Genomic DNA, 23,697 nt, shown 5'->3' on the forward strand with positions numbered 1-23,697 from the left:
TTAATATAAAATTCTGAAAACTCTTGAAGTACTTCCCCGGCTTCTATCTGCGGTTACACACGGCTCAATAAATTACTGCACTAGATATGGAGTACGTTACCATGAATCAACTCGTTGGCCAAGATCCTGATGTGTTAGACAGAAGACTGGAGAGATAATTTTAAGCATCTAAATTAAACATAATATACGAGTATTTCTACAAATATACATGTACATATTAAGTATAAAACTTGCCTTCTTGTTCAACTAATTTGCCCATCAAGAGCTCTATCTCCGACCAATTTAAGCGTTCTCACCACGCAAACGATTCATCTCAACTTGCCCCATAACATACAATCTGCCGTTAACCTTAAGCATATCGGTGTTCCGTTTTCTACCCACTTTATGTGGCATGGCATAGCGTAGTTTATCCCAAAATCTGGCATCTTGCCAATCCAAGTATGTGTTCATATCCAAATATGCCTTCAATTCCTTATCCAATAACTCACTATTGATAATTTCTCCATATTTAATCATAATTATGCGCGCACGACCTTCGTTCAACGAGCAGTGATGCGCTGTGCGAAACTCCATGCGCGCCCACTCAGATTCGATGAAGTGCTGCGAGAGCACAATAATCGTACGTCGCGACTGTTCGACCGATTCGATGATTTGTTCAGGTATATAAGCGCCAGCTAGCCAATTGCGTTCATGCGTACATACACGAAATGGTGGTTCGCACTGCTCGAGTTGTGGTAGTAATATGTGGTTGACAAAGTCAGCCTCTTGGTGCGCATAGGAGATGAACGCATCGAACGTTTTATTCTCATCCAGCTCGTATTCCCGAATGCAACAACGCAATATGTTGTGACCATATAACCAGATTTTAACTTGTAATTTATATTTAAAGAAGAGTGCAATAATAAGAAGGAAAATAATGATGATTACCGATGCAGTTGTGATAGCTGCAATCATCAACTGATAACGTTTAACGCTGTCCTCAATTTGACACAATTCGCTCAGGCTTGCTGTTAGGAGAGTAACATTCTGTTTATTATCACAGTGTAACTGCTCGACATCGGGTATGCGTTGCCGATGTGCACGTACGGTGTAGATGAGCTGATGTGAGGCACAGTCGCAAAACCAAGGGTTCGCACTTAGATACAGAAACTGTAGTTTCGTGCTCTCGTTGAGAAATACATGCAAAAAATCAGCACATAACGATTTTAAGCGATTGTTTCGTAGATCCAAAACCGTCAAATTGGTTGGTAGTTCCAAGAGACTTATGTTGGTGATTTGATTGTTCGCGGCGTAGAGCTGTGAAACGTTGGCGTAGCCGAAGGTGGTGCTTAGCGGCAGATTCGTGAAACGATTATTGCTAATATCGAGTAATGAAGTCGTGAGCAATACTTGCTCGGGACGTGGCAGCTCTTCGATAACGTCGAGTTGTGCGCCTGTGCAATTGATGTGCAGCAATTCAGATTTGGTGGAACAAACGCAGTTTCTGGGACACTGCACCGCTTGCCAAGCACACAGCTCGTGTCGTCGAAGCTGTGTGAAATCCGTTAATTGTTTGGTTGACTTCTGATTACACTGCAGATCGCTAAAAAGCCTGCCAAAGTTATTATTGTAAATCCAAGCTAGTTCGCAATCGCATTCGATATGGTTGCCAGTCATTATGATTTCGCCTTGACAGTCGTTAGTTGTACTGAGTAAATTTGATAAAGCATATATGTGTTTAATCAAATTCTGTTCTAAGTTAATTTTGAAAGGGCATGTAATACCGATTTCAAAAATCCAATCCATATTAAATCCGCTCAGAAGATTCCGACTTAAATTTATTAATTTTACCTTACGCTTGCTTTCGTGATACTCGTTAGGTTGCAATGTGCTGATATAATTCAGACCTTCCGCTAAATTCAAGGTCATAAACATATTGCTGTAACGTAAATTTGCAGCCAATGTAGCTGAAGCATTGGCGTAACTCGCACTGCCCCAAATCGTTCGCAGTTTATTATCGCTTAAGTCTAGTCTATGTAGAAAATTCAACGGTTTGAGAATTTGTATAACATTTTCTGTGTCGTACAATTGATTGCCTTTGAGTTTCAATTGCCATAATAAAGGGGTTTGCTCAAAAAGTTTAGGCATTAAATATGTCAACGAATTGTAGCTAAGATCCAGTATTATTAGTTGACCCAGTTTAGCAAATTGATTTGGTAATAACTCCACGATTCCATTGTGGCTCAAATTCAGAAAATTCAAATTCGTAAGTGTTGCAAAGACATTTTCGTCCAAAATTTTCATATTATTCCCGGATAAGTCAAGTTGCCTGAGCGCAACAAGTTTTTGAAAATGCTCTTGCGTCAAGTTTTGCAGCGTCATGTTCTGATATAGATTTTTTACGCTAAGCGTTTGCACTTGGCCCTCTGCAAAAAATACATCCTTCGGGAAGTCATAACTGTCTGCTGATGATTTTATAATTAATTCAAAATTATTTTCTTTATGAAAGCCAAAAACTGTTTTTATAATAATGTCCTTGTTATATATTGCTGTTAATTTATTCTGTGCATTCATATGTATCTGAATTTCCCATACTTCGTTATTTATATGTTTTTCGGGCGTAAAATCTTTACAATTAAACACTTCGATAAAATGTGTTTTAAGTAGAATTGACTGAAATTTATGCTCCAGTAGAAAATCAGTATTTTTCGTTTCATTGTAACAAGTAACTAACATACTTTTAGTTACTGCATCGAATTCCATAGCAAAATAGCCAAGTTCATCGTAAACAAAGCAACCAACATTATCATTGCATATACACGAAATTTCTTCACCCGTAGGGCAATCCTGAATGTGTTCTGAATTAATAGGTTTTATTCTAACACTCACTCTGGAAGTCTGCGCAATTAGAAATTTGTTGCTCAAAATCAGTAAATTTGCTATTAAGGCGTATATTATACACATATTTGATAATTTCGTTTGATTTAAATTTAATTTTTTCCTGAAATATTGTTTTTATATTTTCGCCTCAATAACTAAGTTTTGGAGACTAACTCACTTGCACTTACTGAAATACTAAACTGTAAATTTCAAACTGATGCAGACTAAACCATGTAAATCATTATTTAACTTCTTATCATAAATATTTTTAAAACCGCAAGTACTGATAAAACTCGCCGTAATAAAAATATAGTGATGGTGAAATTACGCCAACGAAAATATACGGAATATACTATATATATTCAAAAATATTTTTGAAAACCGCAAATACTGAAAGCACTCGCCTTCATGAACGTATAGTGATGGTAAAATTAAGCTATTTTGAGTAATCGATAATATATCGATATTGAAAAATGTTGAGCTAAATATCTCGTAACAATATGTTGCAACATTTTGCAAAGAGTACAAAAGCTAACGATTGTTTGTATCATTAAAACTAATCGAGAATGCTACATACTTAGATCGAAAGCCGGATAAAAGGAAATCTGTTATTTTCGAGTTAAATTTAAAGTTTTATCAGCATGTTTAGAATAATCAGATTTATGTTTAATATTGTTGGTTTCCGTTTTGTTCAATAACATATTAGCAATTTGAAGGGAATTTGATAATGCCGCTTTTATAAAAACATACATAGTCTGGAACCCACTTTTGTATTGAAAAAAAAAATGGACCATCAAACAAAATCGTTTGCCATATACAGAAAATGTTAGTAACATTTTGGTGACACAGGAACACGCTATAACATGGATGAATAAGAACCTTCTAACCAAGTTTTCAGTGAGCCACTATCAATGTTTGTGGGCTAGCGTTGTCGCGACAGAGTAAAATCCCTCTCTTTTTCCAAAGCTAGTCGCATCTGGGCGATTACTTTCTTCAGACGATTCAATTGTTGACATTAAAAGTCCCATTTAAGATTTTGATCGTAGGGAAGCAGCATAGTAGATACTTTCTTGTCAATCACATCAAACCTTCGTGACCGTTAATCCTGGCTTGGCACCGTTTATGTCGACTCATCGCAATTCGCCTGCAGCCTGAATTATTTTCTCCAGGAGAAGATTTATAAGTAGTCGCCTTATCTGAAACCTCGTTTGGTATCGGTCGGCTCTAGGAAGTCCTTCCCGATCCTAACGCAACTTTTGGTATTGCTAAACGTCAGTTTAAACAGCCACCTTGCGGGTTCCTAAATTCAGACATAGCGGCATAGCTCTTTTCAACGTCGAGCAGATTCTAAATGTATGCTCCTTATCAGATCTTCGCCGCCGTATTTAAATAGCTCGGCAGGCAATCCATCGGCTCCCTCCGCTTAGTTGTTCTTCAGACGGGTAATTGCTATTCGAAATTTTTCATGGTCGGGCAATGGAACATCTGCTCCATCTTCATCGATTGGGGAATCGGGTTGGACATCTCCAGGTTTTATGATTTCTCTGCCATTCAGCAGGCTGGATAAGTGTTTCCTCCTTAATTTTAGTATGCGCGGTTACTAGATCTCCTCTGGGGTTCTTCAAGTGTATGCTCAAGTCTTGAAACCTTCTGTGAGTCGCCGCATTTTTTCGTATAAAAGTCTTCGTACTCACAAATGCGTCTCGCTTCCCTCTTCAACTCTCGATATCTATCCCATCCCGCACGTGTCGTGGTCTATTGTAACGTTCCGAGGTAGGGAGTCTGTTTTCCCTCTAGCAGCTGTTCTTTTGCCTTTTCAAAAAACCAATGGTTTCGGTAATGAGCTTGAAATACCGTCTCACTCGGTATAGATTGATGAGTACTCTCAGAGAGCAGGAGTGCAAATCGGTTAGGAAATTCGGGTGTATGTTGTGATTGCAGCTTCTTGACGTCGAACCTTCCTTGCGTACGTTGAAGTGCGTTTGTTTTCTGTACAGAGTCGGGTGCGTATCTTGGCTGAAACAAGATATTTCTCCAAATTAGTGCTAGAACATCGTTTAAAATTCGGAAAAATGTTTCGCATTTATCACAACATGATCGATCTGGTTGATGGCTTTTCGATCCGGAGACAGCCAGGTAGCTTGACGAATTTTTCTATGCTGGAATCTAGTACCAAATATAACCATATTTCGAGCCCCGGCGAAGTCGATCAGCCTCAACCCATTTGGGGATGTTTCCTTGTTTAGGCTGAATTTACCGACTATTGTGCCAAAGATACCTTTCTTGCCCACCCTGGCGTTAAAGTCGCTAAGTATGATTTTGACATCGTGGCGGGGACAGCTCTCATAGATTCGAACCAAGCGCTCATAGAAGGCATCTTTGGTCACATCGTCTTTTTCTTTCATCAGGGCGTGTGCACAAATCAGCGATATATTGAAGTACTTCGCTTTGATGCGGATTGTGGTTAGACGTTCATCCACCGGAGTGAATGCCACCGGGATATGACCTCTGTAGTATGTCGCATTTCGTGGACGGCGGTGATATCAGCCGTTACTCTAACGAAGACATCAACTACCTGGGCAGCGGCAGGGATCGTCATCAAAAGGGGGGTTTATCATTCGAGTCTAGTTTTTTTTGCTTTTCATAGGCAGTATTTTTTACGCAGCGGGTCCCAAACCTGGCGCACAATCCTGGGAAGGGGATGTTTCGCCTTTTCACTTTAGCTCGCCTTCAAACGGATGTTTTTTAGCAGAGGATACTCGCACTAAGCCCGGAAGTCGTGAGGTGCTTGAGCCATGTGTAAAATAATATTCTCTGGCCACTCTCAAGTGAATGACACTCAGAGAACTTTCCTAACGTGCATGAACTTCTACACATAATTCCATCCTTCATATTTCAATAGTACAAATGTAAATTTTCAGCTAATGATATTTGGCAGAGCAGCAGTTAAAGTGTTTTGAACACTCCCTACTCAAAAAAAATTGGCTCTCACTTCCTTCACGCCTCCGGCTGACTGGCTTATGTGAAACAAAAATAGTTAGCGGCGTTTTAATCTGTAGGCTTAAGTGATTTTTAATAGTTCATTCAATGCGTTTGCATGGGCTGAGTGTATCCTTTAAATGTCATGTCATTCAGTCAAGCCGTTGGAGATACGATCGAGGAAAATTTGATAACACAGTTTTGAGAAAAATGCGTTTAAAGTTACAAATCCACCAATCAGCGTTCGGCACAGCTCCTCCTTCCAACCGATGCATTTTTAAAACGGCGAAGGGTTTAACAAAATCTCTATATTGATTTTTAACGGTCATCTGAGCAATGCCTCGGACAATAATTCATGTAAAATTTTGTGTACATATTTCGTTGAATAAAAAAGTTTTCGTTACAAGGGATCGTTTTCAATAAATCAGTTTGTCTGACGGTTATATGCTATAGTGGTCCGATGTGAACTATGCCAAATTTCGTAAAGATATCTTATTACGAAGTTTTGGACGTTATCTGAAAAACTGATGGACTAACTATTTGGCACATTTATAGACATACGAACAGACAGACCGGCATGGCTAAATCGATTCAGCTCATCAGGCCGATAATTTGTAGGGTCTTCTGCCTTTAATCCCGGGTGTTACAAACTCTCGGTCAAACTTAGCATTTCCTATTTAAATTCGTTCGACATGCTTTTGGATCGTGCAGAAAGCTGTATTAAAGCGGAAGGAGATTATTTTGAATAAAATAAATTGATTTTGCCGAAAAAACCATTTGTTCTGATTTTTTTAAGTCCTGTTTTCTTTGAAACGCTCCTTGTAGAGTATACGAGTAGTCAACCGGATGTTCGAAAATCCTAATATTAGTTGTATGGGAGCTAGGCCAAGCTTTTGCTAACTAATTATTTTTGGCACAGAGATATACCGTTATGTGTAAAACGCGCTCTCTTATTTCTACTGAGATAACTCAAATATTGGCCGATATATGCGGTACAAAGTCACCCGGAAGTTCGAAAATCTTTATTTTAAGTTATGGGGGCTAAGAAAATTTTTGGTCCGATTCTACCCATTTGTGAGAAGGATTCTCCCTTAATTTCAGTCATATATATCACTCATTGACAGACATTTTCAGTCAAAAGTCAGCTATAGGTACCGGGGTCTAAACATTCGGTACCTAGGGGCTTGGCCAGTTTTTATTGGATTTAAACAGAAAAAAATACAACGTATCAAATTTTGTCGAAAGCGGTCAGTCATGTCTCGAGATATAGGATTTCACCAAAAAGTGGGCGGTGCTACGCCCATCATCCAATTTTCAGATCGGCTCTCATTAAGTTCTCTCATACCATCTCGGTGGTAAATATTAATGTCGCTGTCGTATTTAGTTATTGATTTATCGCGCTTTTAGTAGTCTTTAACAGTATCGTTATCATCATCGTTTATTTTAACAATATTGGTAGGAGTTTTTATATTATTCATGCTGACCGAATTTGGTTATTATAGCTTAAGTGGTTAAAATGGTAAAAAATTTTTTCCCAAAGATGTCCCTGGCTCCTGCGATCCCTTTGCCAAATTATGGCACTTTATAAGTTTTCGGTTAATGGCGATTTGTGGGCGTGACAGTGGTTCGTTTACGCCCATCTGCGACCACGAATTTGTTTTTGTACTAAGGAAGCTGCATTCCAAGTTTAACAACGGACAGACAAACAACCGGATTTCAACTTTTCCCGTCACCCTGATCATTTATATATCTATATACATATATAAAAGAAAGTGACGTTAGTTACTACGCTTATAACTGGAGAACGCCTGGATCGATTTCGGTGATTACCACCAATTCGGACAGGTCTCCGCCCAAACAAGGAGAATACTTAAGAAAATTCTGGAAAATTTTCCGGAAAAAAATTATGAAGGAAATAAATTTTCAAATACGATTTTAAAAAGGAAATAAAAACGAACATGATTTTAAATGTTGGCGCATAACTCAAAAACGCCTGTAACAATTTTGCCAATTCTTTTTTTAAAATGTTCGTTGAGGCTCAAGGATGGTTTTTATGGCAAAAAAATTGAATAATTGCAGGAAAACCCCTAAAAAGAGCCCTTTTCTTTTTCCCATACAAATGAATGAATGCTGTTAGTAACGCTAATGCTCGAGAACAGCTAAACCAATCTTGATAAAATTTTCAGAGGTTGTTTGCTGTGGATCGAAGAAAGTTTAGAAATAAAAAACCGTAAGCTTTTCGTGAGGAAAAGTCGGAAAATTGGACAATTATTAGACAATAATTAGAAATGAAATTATGGAGTTTCATCATGAATCAGCAATTCGTACAGAGGACAACTTTTCAAACGGACATACGAATGAAATTATGGATCGCGGGAAATCAGTAAGTCTTCTAAAGCAACGTATATGTGGTGCTGTTAGATGCTGGATGTACTCTGTTGAGTGGCAAACGCGAGGTTTGCCGCACGCACACATTCTTCTTTGGATGGTGGATGGTGGATCAAATTGATGAAATCACGCGGACAGACGGAGCAGGACATGTACCTTACGGACATCACAATACCACTTCGGTTTGTATGTCTGACAATAAATGTACGAAACACTATCCAGGTGCTTTTCTTTCGGAAACACAAACTAGAAAAGATGGATATCCAATGTATCCGCGTCGCTCACCAGATGACAATGGCAGAGCATTTAGCATTCAATTTAGAGGCGTGAATATCGAAGTTAACAACACATCGAAGTCGACATTTGATCTTGAACGATCGATACGTGAACTGCAAAATAAGCTTGATAACTTTTTTTAAAAAAACGCATAAAATTTGCAAAATCTCATCGGTTCTTTATTTGAAACGTTATATGACATTTACTTTTTGAAGATAATTTCATTTAATCGCGGCTGCGTCTTATGTTGCTATAGGTGGTCCATCTCCTTTAGTTTTATGCGATACATACAACCGTTATATAAAACTGAGTGCGAAACTTGGTATCGCATACTCTGTAGCAACTGATCGTCTATTCATGATGAAATGTCAAAGATCTTTCTCTTTAAAGTCAAATATCAAAAAAATAATAAAAATTTTAAGTGTATTTTCACAATTACGAGTTTTTTCAACTTTCGCCAGTGAACCGTTTGCGAGAACTTGCTCTATTCGGAAATATCTTGATATTATACATACAATTACAATTGCTGGAACATGATAATCACTGGAATGAAGTTCGCACACTTTTCGCGATGATCAGCCATCAATTATGGAATACGAACAAAAATGACATTGCCGAAGATATTTGACATCGTATTCGCTAAAAATTGGAAATGGGTAAATTCCGGTTGATACTTCCGGTGGTTTGATATCAATTCCATCTTCCCTTTACCAATTCACCAAAGATAAACTCATCACGAATATTCGGACATTGGCCAAATTATCGTAACTGCAATTTCTTGAGTGCATGCGCAATGTTAGCTGCCAAAAATACCGATGTTGTTGACTTAAACTGGAATATTCAAAGTCAAATTCCGGGAGACTTGCGCTCATACAAATTGATCGTGTAATGGAAACTGTGTAATGGAACCTGACTGATTGTGACGCAGCTATCGAATATGCTTGATTCTACGAATTCCTCTGAGTTCTTATAGTTCAAACGTATTCAGTTTCCAGTGAAAATTGCATTTGAGACACAAGGATAGTCGCATAGTGTGTGGTATACATTTGGAAATGCTATGTTTTTCACTCGGCCAGATATACGTGGCCTGCTCACGAGTTGGAAAACCATCTTTTCTATAGTATACCGGAACAGAAACCAAAAATGTATCAAACTGCGATACATTGAAAAAGTGAAATGATAAATTCAACTTTTTTCATTTTAAACACATAATTTCACGCAGGACAACGACTGCGGGGTCAGCTAGTACTATATACATACATATATGTATATATAACACTATATCCATCTCCTTTAGTTTTATGCGATACATACAACCGTTAGGTGAACAAAACTATAATACTCTGTAGCAACTGATCGCAAGAGTATAAAGATTAATAAAAATGTTTAAGTGTACTTCATTGTGTTATTATGTTATTTTATTTTAATTATGTACTTACGTATATTTTTACGTGCTTGATTTTGGATAGTTAAGTGGTCTCAATTAGTGAAACTTTTAAAAGTATTACATGCAATTATATAAATAATTACAAGAGTGGTCCAATAAATTCTTGGGCTCCCTGGCGGATGTCGTCGCTATGGTACTAACGTTTAGTACACCTTCATAGCTATTTACTGTAAACATTTCAGCCGAATAGGAATTATAGGCACATGTAGATTTAGAAAAATGGAAGAGTGCAATATACGCCGATAATTCAATTCTTGAAGAAACAACTCACATTAAAATAAATGGGCTGGATAGTGCATAAGATTATATAGTTAAAAATTAGTTTAATGAGTTTCAACATGGACTCACGTTGGTTTTACATGAGCCAAACTCAGATACTAAAGCGCCATGAAAAACGTGGAGGTAGTTACTATATTGCGAGACAAACGTAATCCAAAATAATTTCTGCGTGACACAATCAAAAGAACCCAAAGAAATGTCCTTCAACCGCCAATCCTGCCCTGTTGGACGATTAGCCAATGATGACCGTTTTCTGGTATTCACAAGATGTGATTTACATCGATTTTCTTGGCTAAATATTAATCGGACTACCCTCGTCTATGTTGAACACAAAATTGAAATGAAAGCTTTCGTTTAATGGAAATCATAATCACGTTCGCACAAGGCCAATCACGGACATATGTGCATGTTTTCATACGTATGTACAAAGAAGAATACTTTTGGACACACTATAGTTGACCTATGTGAATATTCAACTCTTTCACGCACACATTTGCAGTGCACACAAGAGCGAGAGTTTGTAATTATAGAATACTCGAACGAGCATGTGCGCTGGGAATCTCTAATTTAGGACCCAACGCACAATTTCGTATCACCCACCACAACCACTACTCTTGCATCTACATCGTATACGCATGAAAATATGAACCACGTCACGGAGTGAGATTTGTAGTTCGTACAACAACAGAATGCATACAGCCTGTAATTTCATTTTTTTGCAACAACTACAATAGTTACAAAATCGACAGCAATCAACGTTCAAACAACAGAAGTAGCTGCTGGCGGTCGTACTCGTATTGTAGTGCAATTTTCCAATTGAAATTATCCAATAGCTGAGAGCACACCGCACCGCAAGCAGTTGCTGCCACAATATTCGCAAGTCTTTGCAAAAAGTCGAGCCGAAATGGAGCGTAGTATAGCGTCAGTCTGGCACTCATACTAGCAGAGCTGTAGGGCGTTTGTCAAAATGAAAAAAAATTCAAATCAGTTAACTCAAGTCTGAAAATCGCTTTTAATTGCATTCGGAAACCAGCAAGTATTGGCGTTTAAAGTAACGCGAGGTCGCTTTGTTTGAACGGAAACGACGACATAATGCTTGGACATAGTAAACATATTTATATATGGTATGTACAACCTTTATCTGGTTATAGCAGATCCTATACTAGATTAGGTAAATAGACATAATTTTACTTGCACAGCTAAAGATGTTTGTCCGTTGTGTTGCTCAGGGCTCCTGGGTATGAATAAAAAAATGCCGTCGCATTTTGAGAAAACGACTAAAGTTTGCTTAGTTTTGTTATTGATTAGTTGCGACCTCCATATCCGTTTCCTTTTACGTGCCAATGTGGACTGGTTGCTAACCAAAGCTTGCTGGGTTCGCGAGAAACCGATAGATCTACCCCCCACATGTACGAAAATAGAGGAAGCCCTGCCTTTTCTTGAAAGCTCATCGGCTCTACGTTTTCCGGCGATTCGGCCGTGGCCAGGCATCCGGATAAGTTTAATACTAAAGTACATAGCTTGGTACTGCGGTCATTCACTCCTTGTGTAGCTGACAGTGAGCCCGGCAATCCCAAGGCCCATATAACAACTTCGCTACCTTAATGGCTGCCACTTTTTCTTGAAAGATGCTACCGTGGTCTGATAGTTTGAAACAAGAGTTGTTTAAGAAAGAGCTCCCTCCATTCTTCTATTAAATTTCGATCCATCCATGAAAAAGTTCCTGCACCTCTTTTCCAGCGACACCGACCCATCCACATATCTAACCCAGGTATGTTGCTAAAAGTACTTCCACGTTACAGATCCTTTGCTAACACTAACAACGATGGGATTTCCTTAAAAAACTGCATTTCGCTACAAAACCAGTTGGGAGAGAAAAAAAAACTTTATCGATATCTGACAAGGACTTATGATATCCCGTCCTAAACTGTGAGAACTTATTGGAAATCATTGTTCTTCACTTCTTATTGGATAATTCTTATCTTAATGGTATGTATGGTGTCAAACATGGGTTGAATCAGATCAACATTTCCCTGTACCCCCATATATTTAATATAAAGATATTTATTTTTTTCAGAGCTATTGCTCAGCTATTACTTGATATAATCAATAAATAAGATTTTATGGAAGGAAACATGTGGTGAGCACATTAGCTTGCGCCGTGGGCCCGTGTCGTGGCTCATAAGATCGTGCGATTTAATACCGCTGGACAATTTTGTGTGGGTCTATGTATCGCTACGCGAATTAATGGCTATTCCATTAAGAGGAACAACATATTTTGGAGAAAAAATTAATAACTTTAAAATTATGAACAAAGTCTTACTATTGTTCTTAGTAGCATTACGAGTAATTGTATATTTATAGTTTACTAAACAATACTGTATACCAGTCTTCAAATCTGACATGGTGTTAGGTAATGTTTTATACCGTTTCCTCAGACATAAATTGTTCTAATATTAGGTACAAAAAGCATGGACAACCATTACAAACGAACAGTCGACTCTCGGATTGTTCAAAACAAAGAGTCTTGGAAATATTTGTAGATCTTTATATCGGTGTAGATTGTAACCAAAAACTGTAAAAACTTTATGATATCACCTGCACGACAAAGCTCGATAGTTACCCTTGAGGTAGAAGCATAGGTAGAGGGACCCGGGAATCCCATATACACACTAGCTTTCATGATTTGTTCCACATAGAACTAAGAGGCTTGAAAATAATAGCTTGCCGCCTGAATTTGTTTATATCAGATAAGATATTTTTATAATATTATATTTTATTGCAAAGTTTTTGTTGAAAAAAAAAAACCGAACGGCAACATAAAGGAGCGGAAATATTTTGCTTCAAATACGATAACAATAAAGAATGCACACTCATAGACTTGAGCACGCGATTTGATGTTTCCTGTCATATTACACGTGTGTATTTGTTATGCTCCTACGCAACATATGGTTTGAAAATGGTCTGCCTATGTTGACTTACACTTCCTTAAGTTAGACGTATATTGATGAAAAAGCATATTAGGGTGTGCTATTTCTATTCAACTTCTTTTTCAACCAAAATAGGGGATAAAAATGCTTAAAGTAAAAAGGAAACTTCTTCAAATTAAAATTTTAGGGTTCATGTTATTACCAGAGAACTTTATCAGTTTATTTTGATAATGCGTGTGATTTATATACATTAGGGTGTGCCATTTTGAGGCAACCTTTTTTTTCAACTGAAAAACAGGCTCAAAACTTTCGAAATGTGTAAAAAAAGTCACTCAAAGATGAGCTCTTAATATTAATATAAGAGGTGCCTCTTTCAAAAAAATTTTTTTTTCCATATAAATTACATGGAAAAAAAATCATTTTTTTTGTGGTGGTTATTGTACGGAGGTTATTATATGTGCACGCGATGGCTGCCAGTAGGGATGGTAAACTCGATTCCGATTCTACTCTAAAATCGAGTTTTCTCGTAAAATAACAGATTTTTCGAAATCGATCTTCAGTAATCGAAGTCGATTAAGAATCGATTCTTGACAGTAACATAATATCTGTCACTGAAGTCGTTAATTTTGATCACTCAACGGAGGAGTTGTTCATTATATTCGTAATTCTGTTGAATTTCCGTGAAGAATCTTTGATAAAATTAAATTCGAAAATTCATTAAGACTGTATTATATCAAGCCTTGTACAACGACTTCTTATTTATAGTGAAAAAATCGCAATGTTCATTTGGAGTTGAGGTGAGTATTTGAAATATTACAATATTTTCTACCAGTTCCTTATTTATTTATACCACATTTCCTCATTGCACATTGCTATTTTCGCGAGAGTGTAACACGCAAATGAATGGTTCAGTTGAAAGTATCACAGGCATGTGAAAATACAAAAGACTTCAAAGTGCTCGTAAGGCTGTTGAGTAGGCGAATGATGGTTTCGAGATCATCGCCTCACAAGAGGCGCCTACTAACAATGGTAACGGATGTACACATGGTCCATAATAAACATTTTAGCAATGTAAAATATAATATTTGTGAGTGTATGTGTATGTTTATATACGTATGTATGTGTACACGTTTCAGACCATTAATAAATGTGTATGGAAGTCGTTAACAATCAGCTCACGATATTTACAATAACTACAATGAGACCGTGTATATGTATACCTAACTGTATTTTATGGCAGTGAGAACATGTGGGTGTACAATAAAAGTACAGCATACATTGACAAAAGTATTTCGCGTGCAATTTAACACGCTCGCCGCCTAAGGCGCACACACACCACCAACAAGTGTTGCCACCTTGGTGTGCAATTCCGACATGTTGACTTCTAGCTGCTATTGTTATTGCGGTGGTTAAGCGAAACTAAGCGGGCGGAAATGGCAGGCATGTCTGTCGTCTGTGCGCTGTTCTCTTTTATTACTAAAGTGTCAGTGAATTGAGAGCTGCCACTTTGGCGTACTTGAAGCGACGGGCAAGCACAAGAAGCGCTTACTCTTAAACATTCAGCGGCATGAGTTGCTGCTAAAAGAGGTTTTTGGATTTTAGCGCTCGAGGAGCTGGCGCTGCAGCTACAACATGGCTGTACACTCGAGTTTTGTAAAAGCAATCAAGAAATGACAAAGCAGTTGATTTTAAAGATCTTCTATAGCACAAGCGCTCACAAAACAACAACGCGAAGAGAAAAATGAGAAAAAACTAGCTTATCGCAGGCATCGATGGGTGCGTTAGCCGTCAGCTCGAGGGTGCTGTTGTGGTGTTAATGCCTTAGACTGTGGCACGACTCGTACGGTTGACTGCCCATTTCTTAGGCGACTGCTTCAGTGGCGTACGCGCTTGTCGATGTGTCAAGTAGCATATGCCTTTTGCCTTTTTTGCGTTTATTGCCCTCTTCTCAATTGTGCGCTGCCACACACCAACACATTAGCCATACATAATGTATGTATATACCGTGCAGCCATCTTGTGTCGTAAAGTGTTTCGACAATTCGTTGTTTTCTTTTCCATTGCACTCTCCTTTTATTTGATATTCGCGCGAGCGCTTGCCTGCCATTTTTTGATGTGGCGGAACGTGATTTTATCTCGCCTCTTCAAGCTGCAATATTGCACTTGAATCACGAGTGTATATGCAGCGTGCGACAAACGCTCCACGCCTTTTATATCCTTTACTTTAATATCTGTATGTATCTTTGTATATGTACACATTTGTGTGAGCAAATATATTTCTTGGTAATTGAACTTTTAACCCGTCATTGTTGTCTTATGTTGTACGTTGCAAGCTCTGCAGCAAATGAATTTTTGCAGTTTTCGCCTCTTTCACTTTGTTGTTGTCTTTTAATGCAGCCTTTTGAAAATAATGCGGGTAATGAAGGCTTGACTATAATCTAGTGGTACCGTTATGAGGTCTTATCTTATTTAACTTAATTGGTTATGAGAGGAATGTGGCATAGTTAGATCAATTGATCACATAATTACAACACATGAAAGAGTTCAGAAGTGGTTGTTAGCGAATAATAACATTTTTTTCTGAACTATAGAAAAAGAAGCACAAGTATTTCATGCTATGTTTCATTAAAAATACAGACTGGACTTTTGTTTGGGAAAAATACTTTCTTCCTTAAAATATTTTGGTGTTTATGGTGCGGACAGAGGAAAAAAATTGAAGAGCTTTTTTCTAGAAACCCAAGTCTGAAGAATTCTTTCAAAACGCAATTTATCTGCTTTCTGAGTAGAAGGAGTAGCAATGCAGAGTCAAGCAACATTCGGAAACTCTTTACATACATTCACTGGAAGAAAAATATAAGCAACGATTAAAGTCGTCCTCTTCGTATTGCAGCCAAAAGATAGTAGTGAATTGTAGAGCAACAGAAAAAACAAGTCACTTTCAGATGATAAGGTATTTTCCAAGGGTGATATTCTCTTTAAAATTACTTTTTTTTCTGCTCAAAACTTCAAAATAATCTCACGACTCCGTTTGGTTTTGTGAAATATAAGAAAGCCATTGCATTTTGGATGGACACTTTCTAGAGCAAATTCGGCATGTATGGTTATTCTAGAGTAACAATTAATTTGTAGTATAGCAATTTTATGACCTGAGCGTGTCAGAAAAAAATATTTATGCACATAAAAATGAAGAATAGTTTGCCAAAACACCTGTCTGCAAGGCATTGATACCAATTATCGCCAGCTTACAGCTTTTGATTATAAGATTCTTTGCAATACTTTATAATTTCGGCTTGCAAAGATTGGGAACATTAAAGGACTTTAAAGAAAGTCATAAACAAGTGGTTAGAATGTTGCAAATAGCTTTTTAGTGTATCGTAAATATTTAAGCTTAGTTACGTATACGACATGGTGCGTTATTATACTCTCACAGCAATTACCACAAATGAGAGTTGAGTTGAGCATGACTCAATTTAAAATTTTATAAACTAATTTTATTTACTACTTAGGCAAGTGCCACCCAATTTTATGAGAAATTGCATACAATTGAACGAAATTTAATTTATCATGTTTTTGTAACGTCCGCATATCTTAAGTTGAAAATAACTAAAAAAGGCATCTCAATTTTCATAGGCTGTCATTTTCAGTTCTATCAATTTCTTTTACTTTGAAAGAAATAACTCCAGCTGTAGTATAATTCGGGCTTCTGATATGCGTCTATTCTGATCAAATAGGTTCATACTTTCCCTAACGCGAGAAACTAAAATGTCGAAACTAACATGAAATTGCACAATGGGCTTGACACCTCTCTTGATCAAAATTTCGAACCTCGCTAGCTACGCGCGCACAGACGCAATCAGATCACAATAATATCCACTCTTAATACCGCGTTTTTGAGAAGTAGAATAGATAGCTAAGTCTTCTTCTAATTATAAGCTCACATCAATATGCTCTATACCTTTATCTGACCCCACAAAATAGTACATGAACGTCTCCGTCCCACTCTGAATATTTACATATATTTTCTCTCCTAGTTAGCTGGTAACTAACAAAACAGCTCTTAGGCGGCTTAAGAACAACAAAGACTCAATGGCCAATTGATTACTGGCTGAGCTATTTAAATCCGGGGCGAGAAGGTCGAAAGGCTCATGTTCCAGCTGCTAAGCGTAATTTGGTTATATCATCATTCCTAATGATTTGAACATGAGTGTAGTCTGTCCTATCCAAAAGAAGGTAGATCCCGCAGTTTGCATTAATTATCGCGGAATCACTATTTTTAATACCGTATATAAGGTTCTTTCGACAATACTGTGGAAAAGACTTAAACCCATTGTGAATAAACTGATCGGCTCTTATAAATTTGGCTATCGAGCTAGTAAATCCACCATAGACCAGATTTTCACGATACGTCAAATCCTGGAAAAGACCCTTGACAAACAGATCGACATCCATCACCATTTTGTCGACTTCAAAGTCGCTTTCGATAGCTTTGTTGCTTATTCGACGAAATATCTGAATTTGGTATTCGTTGTACACAACCATCACCTCCGCTAAAATCGGTAAGCAGCTCTCCGATCCGTTCGATACCAGACGATGCTTTAGGCAGGGTAATTCTCTCTCGTGCGTCTTTTTTAATGTAATGCTGAACAAAGTGGTAGGTGCCGCTAATCTGAGCCGCAGTGAAATTGTCTAATCTAAAAATAATTATATACAAACTATTACCAACAAGTGCTACTTGGGAAGCGGTAGGCAATTGAAAAACAGATTCCTTTCTCGTTGAACAAAAAATCCACTCTTATAAGTCTCTCATTATTCCCGTCCTATTATACGGCGCAGAAACATGTATGATGAAGCATTCGATAGAACTGTTATTCGCAAGATCTTTGGAGCCGTCAGTGGAACAAGTATCGAATAAGATGGAAATACAAACTGTACAACTCAGCTGTACGGCGACATGGATATAGTAATGACATACAAATTTAATGAATTCGCTAGTTAGTGGTTCGCTTGGAATATGTTACTCCAGTGGAAAGCTCCTTCGACTCGATACCCATAGGTGGATAACAGAGCAAAGGAGCCCACTCATCTAATGGAAAGATCAAGTGCATAGCATCCCGTCTGCACTTAAGATGTATAACTGGTTTGACCTGCAACTGCCGAACTTCCGTGTTCTCGGCCCAGACCAACCCACAGTTGTAGTGCCAAAGAAGAAGAAGAAGTAAACTAACAATGGGACTCGATGTCATAGATACGATGATGATATTTGACAATACTAAGGGAAATTTGAGAATAAACTCTGCGACAATGAGTAAAAGGGTTTAGGTACGATGAGCACTGTTATGAGGACAGTGCTCAGAGGGGTATGGTATGATGGCTCTTGGATAACAGTTCTAGCTTGACTTTCTTCCAAGGACTATATTACTAAAAATAAATTTAAAGTAATTTTTACAATAGAACCTGTTACCTAGAAACAGCACTATCCAGTTGTACACCGAAGGTTCGAAAACGTTGGAAGGCATTGGTACCGGAATCGCAGGTTCGTACGCTAAACCTTCCGTAACCATAACACGTTTATCGAACATTTTGCAAGCAGCGGTCGTTGCAATAAATCGGTGTAAAGAAATAACGCAATGAACGTATTGCCATACTCAGCTATAGTCAGGCGGCTCTCAAAGCGATATTTACACGATTAAATCTCTCCTGGTTTAATAGTGCATAGAAGTTCTGAAGAACCTGTCAGTCTGCAAACGGATTAACTTTATATGGATACAGGGGCATAAATGTGCCAGGAATTAACTGGAAGACGAACTTATTTGCACTCCATCTGCTTTTGAATAGCGGGACGAAAGCGAAATAGAAGCTAGAAGAAGTGAGTAGACAGCGATAAATAATGTTAGCTACACTACATTACATTAGTCACTACTGGCTCTAGAAATACCTATTCAACAAGGGTTTAACCTACAAGTATTTATAAATTAGGTGTTCTACAACATGAAGTCATAAGCTCTTGAAGTTGGTGCTTATAGATTAAGTAGCGATCTGCAGACGCCGGAACTTTCTACTTGGTTTTCTATACTTGTAGAAAAAATTAACTGCTTTAAAAGGCAAAAATTTGAGAAATGATCAAACCTTTAGCAACAATATTATAATATTGGAAACAATAAACATGAATTTGGTAAAACCACTTTAATGATATCCACTGCTTTGCCCTGCTTACAATGGTTTAGTTGCTAAGACTACGAAGAGCTTGTGTTTATAAGTTTATTTCTTAGCACTGAACAACTTTTTCTTTCCTATTTTTCAAAAGTTCTGTTTATTTCGATAACCACTCTCTCATTTTCTGCGTCTTCTGGTCAATTTACTGATTCAAATGTCACCAACATCTGTGCATAAAATTGTTTTATTTTTTTTTTTGTTTTTTGTGTTATTTCCATTTAAAAATTCTTTCACAGCAATAACAATGCTCTGAAACTTAGTGTTGCAAAGTTTGCTCTCCTACTTCCGGACAAAGCTGATGGAAATATTTATCAAATACGTACAGTTTCGCTGTGAGTACACAAAAGTAGGTTCAAGAAGCTGCATGTCTTAGTCATCCAACCGTTAAATCGTTGTTTGGATACTCCATATGATATGGTTATGTATGAAACATGCCTTTGATATAGAAAATTTACTTCTTGTGTTTCATAGAGAAAAAATATATTTTTTGAACTTCTCTCTTTCCCATTTCAAGCAAGTTTGGAGGAATATCTTTTGAAAAAATTTAAAGCAGTAAAGCAGCGCTGAAGAGAAGAGCTTATTTGACTAGTTTTGTAGATTTTCCAATCTCGCATATACAAATATGTGCATATTTATATTTTGAGTTTAGCAATTTTGTAGCAAAATAAACAAATAACAGCCAGATGTCCAGATACAAATAAAATGAAATGGTTTAGAAAAGTTTTCGTGCTTTGCCTCAGACAATTTGAAAATAAATATTTTTTGCCTTGCATACGGAACTTAAAGATGCCCACAACGCCAACAACAACAACACTAGTCAACAGCACCAGTTTTCTCCAGCGAAGCACCATTTATAAATGCTGCCTCCGATCGCTCAGCGCTGAGGAAGGAAGCAGCAAAAGTTGCAGCAACGGCAGCAAACTAAAAGCGGCGCTAACTTTTTCTTAACTGTTTCCGGAGCAAAAGTTGTGTGTTTCATTTCGTTTTCATTATTACACCGCTTCGTACCGCTACTCCTTTTATTTTCTATATATATCTTTGTATCTTTTGTTTGCTTACGCCCAGTTGTTGGACAAGAAAGAGTTGAATTCAAGTTGTTAACACATATTTATGGATATGTGCAAATATTTTTGTCTTAACATATATTTGAAAATATTTTTGTATTTAAAAAACAATATATCACGTTTATTTTTAGCCAAGAACTTTCTGACTTTACAGCGATTCAGTTAGCCACCGAATGTGTTGCTTGTATGCACAGCTGTAATATTAATAAAGTCAAAATTTTCCCAAGAGAATTAGTAAAAACTTTGTAACATTTTCTCCGTAAACATGTTCAGAGGTGGCGCAATCTTTATACATTAAATAAAAAGTCCGTGTCACGTTGTTTGTCCGCGATGGACTCCTAAACTACTGAACCGATTTTAGTAAAATTTAGCACACTGTGTCCAGTTCGAACCAGCGTAGAAGATAGGATAGTAAAAACAATCCATGAATAAAGAATATAGTAAAAGCTCTATTAAATGAACGCCCTATTAAGCGGACATCTCCATTAACCATGCACATTGATTGATTGCTGATTTTTATTATGTACAATCTATTAAGCGGCCAACTCTATTAACTGGACAGAAAGACTGTTAACCAGACATTGAGAAAGCAGCCTTAAATTCTCTATTTTTTGCAATGATATTTATTTGTATGAACATATTCAAAATTAAATCTCAAGTACAATCCCTTGGATTCTTATACCGACAAAAACCTTTTCGCCTTTATTCGAATATAAAATGATGAATATTCAATACATAGTTTATGATATGAATAATAGTATAAAATGTATACCACAGCAACGCGTGGCCGCATCTCCTAGTTATTTTGTAAATACTAGTTTACGCGAGGTTAGATGGCCGTTAGCACAAATGCGGAAGTGGACACTTCTTAAACTTGTTAACTATGCTGAATTTCAAATGGTGCGTATTAAGCATTTTATTTATATGGCTACATTTTATAATATTTTTGATCGAGACCGCAATTTCTATGAACGATATATGAAACAAGTTGTTTCTTTCATATTTCTAGAGTGCCGGCTATCCCGATTAAACACATTTTATGGTCATCCAGAATTATATTTGTTATTTTTGTGATGTGTACGCATATTTTGAACTTCCACTATGTTCATCATTTGGTGCTTTGATGGTGCACAACCCGGAAAGACTCACCCAGCCATGTTTTGGTAACACAATGAAATTTCCCATTACTGACAGTCCTCATAACCGGACAGCTCCCATTCCCCAAATGTCATGATCATAACGTCGATGACGATGAGAACGTTTGTAATATAATGCCATTTTGTAAGGGTTCCTGATAGCACTTACTTCTTTCTTACATGTTGTGGCTATATTTAAAAATATTTAAAAGATATCTGAAACTCAGGCTTTGTATTATATTAATTTACAATAAAATCTTAATAACAATAATACAATAATAACTTTTATCAATAAAACAAAATATCTCCACTAAAACGTAACCTTCTGTATACGAGATGTGTGTTGTGTTTCCAATACAAACAAGGCTACGGAACCATTGATATATTACTTTATCGAAACACACAAGTATTTGAGTGGCACAAAGCGGCAACTAGTTTGAAAGCGATAATAAAGATTTGTAATAAACTACGTGAAAATGTTGTTTTATTTCTGGCTTCTCGGGTGAAAATTTATAAAGGTACCTTGTCGTCAACCTGTATTATTTGTAATATTAACAAATTGCTGAGCAATTCCTGGAATTCTATGTCATTTTGCTGTGCTGTTGCAAGATTTTGTGTAGTGACTGTTTCAGAAATCCCGTCGACGCTTGAAAGCGTATCCGCAACGATATTCTGGTGTCCTGAAATGTATCTGATATCCAAAATAAATTGACCAATGAAATTCAGGCCGAAACTGCCAAGGTGAGGCACGTCCTGTACGTTAGTGAATAGTGGTTGATGGTAAAGATGATGATTACATTGCTTCCTTCGAAAAAGGGTCGAAAATACGTGACAGCTTCGAATATTGCATGTAACTCACGATCTTATATGGACATCGGTAGTTTTTTGCTGAAGAATGCAAAAGGTTACCAAGTGTTGCGGACACTGTCACGTTTGGAAGCGTCTGTAAAATTAGCCCATTGTGTGGTACATCTGGATCAACAATAATGTTGTCTGGCCTAATGCTTTGTTGAACTACGTTTGAATCTCTTTTGTGCTATCAATTTTTTGAAAGTTTTTAAATTAAAATTTTATAATACCAAAAATCTTCGTAAACTTTTGATAGTAGTGGAAAACTCAATACTTAGGATAGCGTTAACCTTATATTTTAAAGGCATTACACTATTCTTGTTGATTGTGTGCCCCAAGGATTGTACCTCAGTTAGACCAAAATACATCTAGTCTGTAATCTTAAAAATGGTTGAACAGAATACGAAGATGTTGCAAATGTTAGTGCTCGTCGGCTTAAGCTACTAGGATGTTAACTATACACACTAATAAAAGTTTGAGCAGCATTTCTTATACCAAAGATCATAAAACGAATTTCAAATAGTTCAAAAGGCGTTATAATGGCCGTTTTACAGATGTATTCTAGTGCGACCGGGCTTTGTTTAAATGCATGGACCAAATCTTTTGTTGAAAAAATGTGCTTGCCATGTTATAATGCGGCACTGTGCGAACCTTTAGACAGCGATAGTCTCCAAATGGTCGCCATTCTCCAGAGCTTTTAACAGTTAAATGTATGATGATGACCATAAACTGCTAGAATGTCGATCGATTCCAAATTTGAGCATTTTTTAAAACCCTTCACGTGCAGCTTGTAGTTTATCCGGTGGTTAACGACGTGCTTTTTTGGTTACTGGCGATCCATTTGTTGTGGATGAGTACTATATTTCTTCTCTTTAGTTACAGTATCTGGGTTTGTTATATCGTTGATTGCTCGAGCGTATGATGTTAATCAAGTGCGTCTATCTAGCAGACATTTTCGCTTCAGGTCGACTAGTAAGTCAAAATGACTAAGGAATTTGGCATTTGTTTGATGACATCAGCGACAATGAAGTGTCATGAAAAATCACGATAAAGACTTAAATTAAGTGATAATATCTTTTCTGTGTATGTTTGCCTGATGGAACCATTTGTTGAAGTTTATATATTGTTGAAACGTGCATGTTTTGCAAAATCTCATGGAGCTTGTCTGCATTAGCGCCTAAATATTCTCACGTTGCATTTGTTTATAGAGCTAACATTGCACGAGTGTCCTTCCCTAGATTGTCAAAATTATGCTCTACAATGTTCAAAATGTCCTAA

At 37.2% G+C, this 23,697-nt stretch overlaps 1 protein-coding gene across 1 annotated transcript; it reads right to left on the reverse strand.

Moving 5' to 3' along the window:
* Window positions 1-269: 269 nt before the first annotated feature.
* Window positions 270-954, reverse strand: LOC126752677 (protein toll-like). The gene has a single exon (XM_050463647.1). The coding sequence runs from the start codon at window positions 952-954 to the stop codon at window positions 283-285; it is 672 nt and encodes a 223-aa protein (XP_050319604.1). The 3' UTR covers window positions 270-282.
* Between the last annotated feature and the right edge of the window lie 22,743 nt (window positions 955-23,697).

Source organism: Bactrocera neohumeralis, chromosome 3 (genome assembly GCF_024586455.1).
Source record: "Bactrocera neohumeralis isolate Rockhampton chromosome 3, APGP_CSIRO_Bneo_wtdbg2-racon-allhic-juicebox.fasta_v2, whole genome shotgun sequence".
Classification (NCBI taxonomy): Eukaryota; Metazoa; Arthropoda; class Insecta; order Diptera; family Tephritidae; genus Bactrocera; species Bactrocera neohumeralis.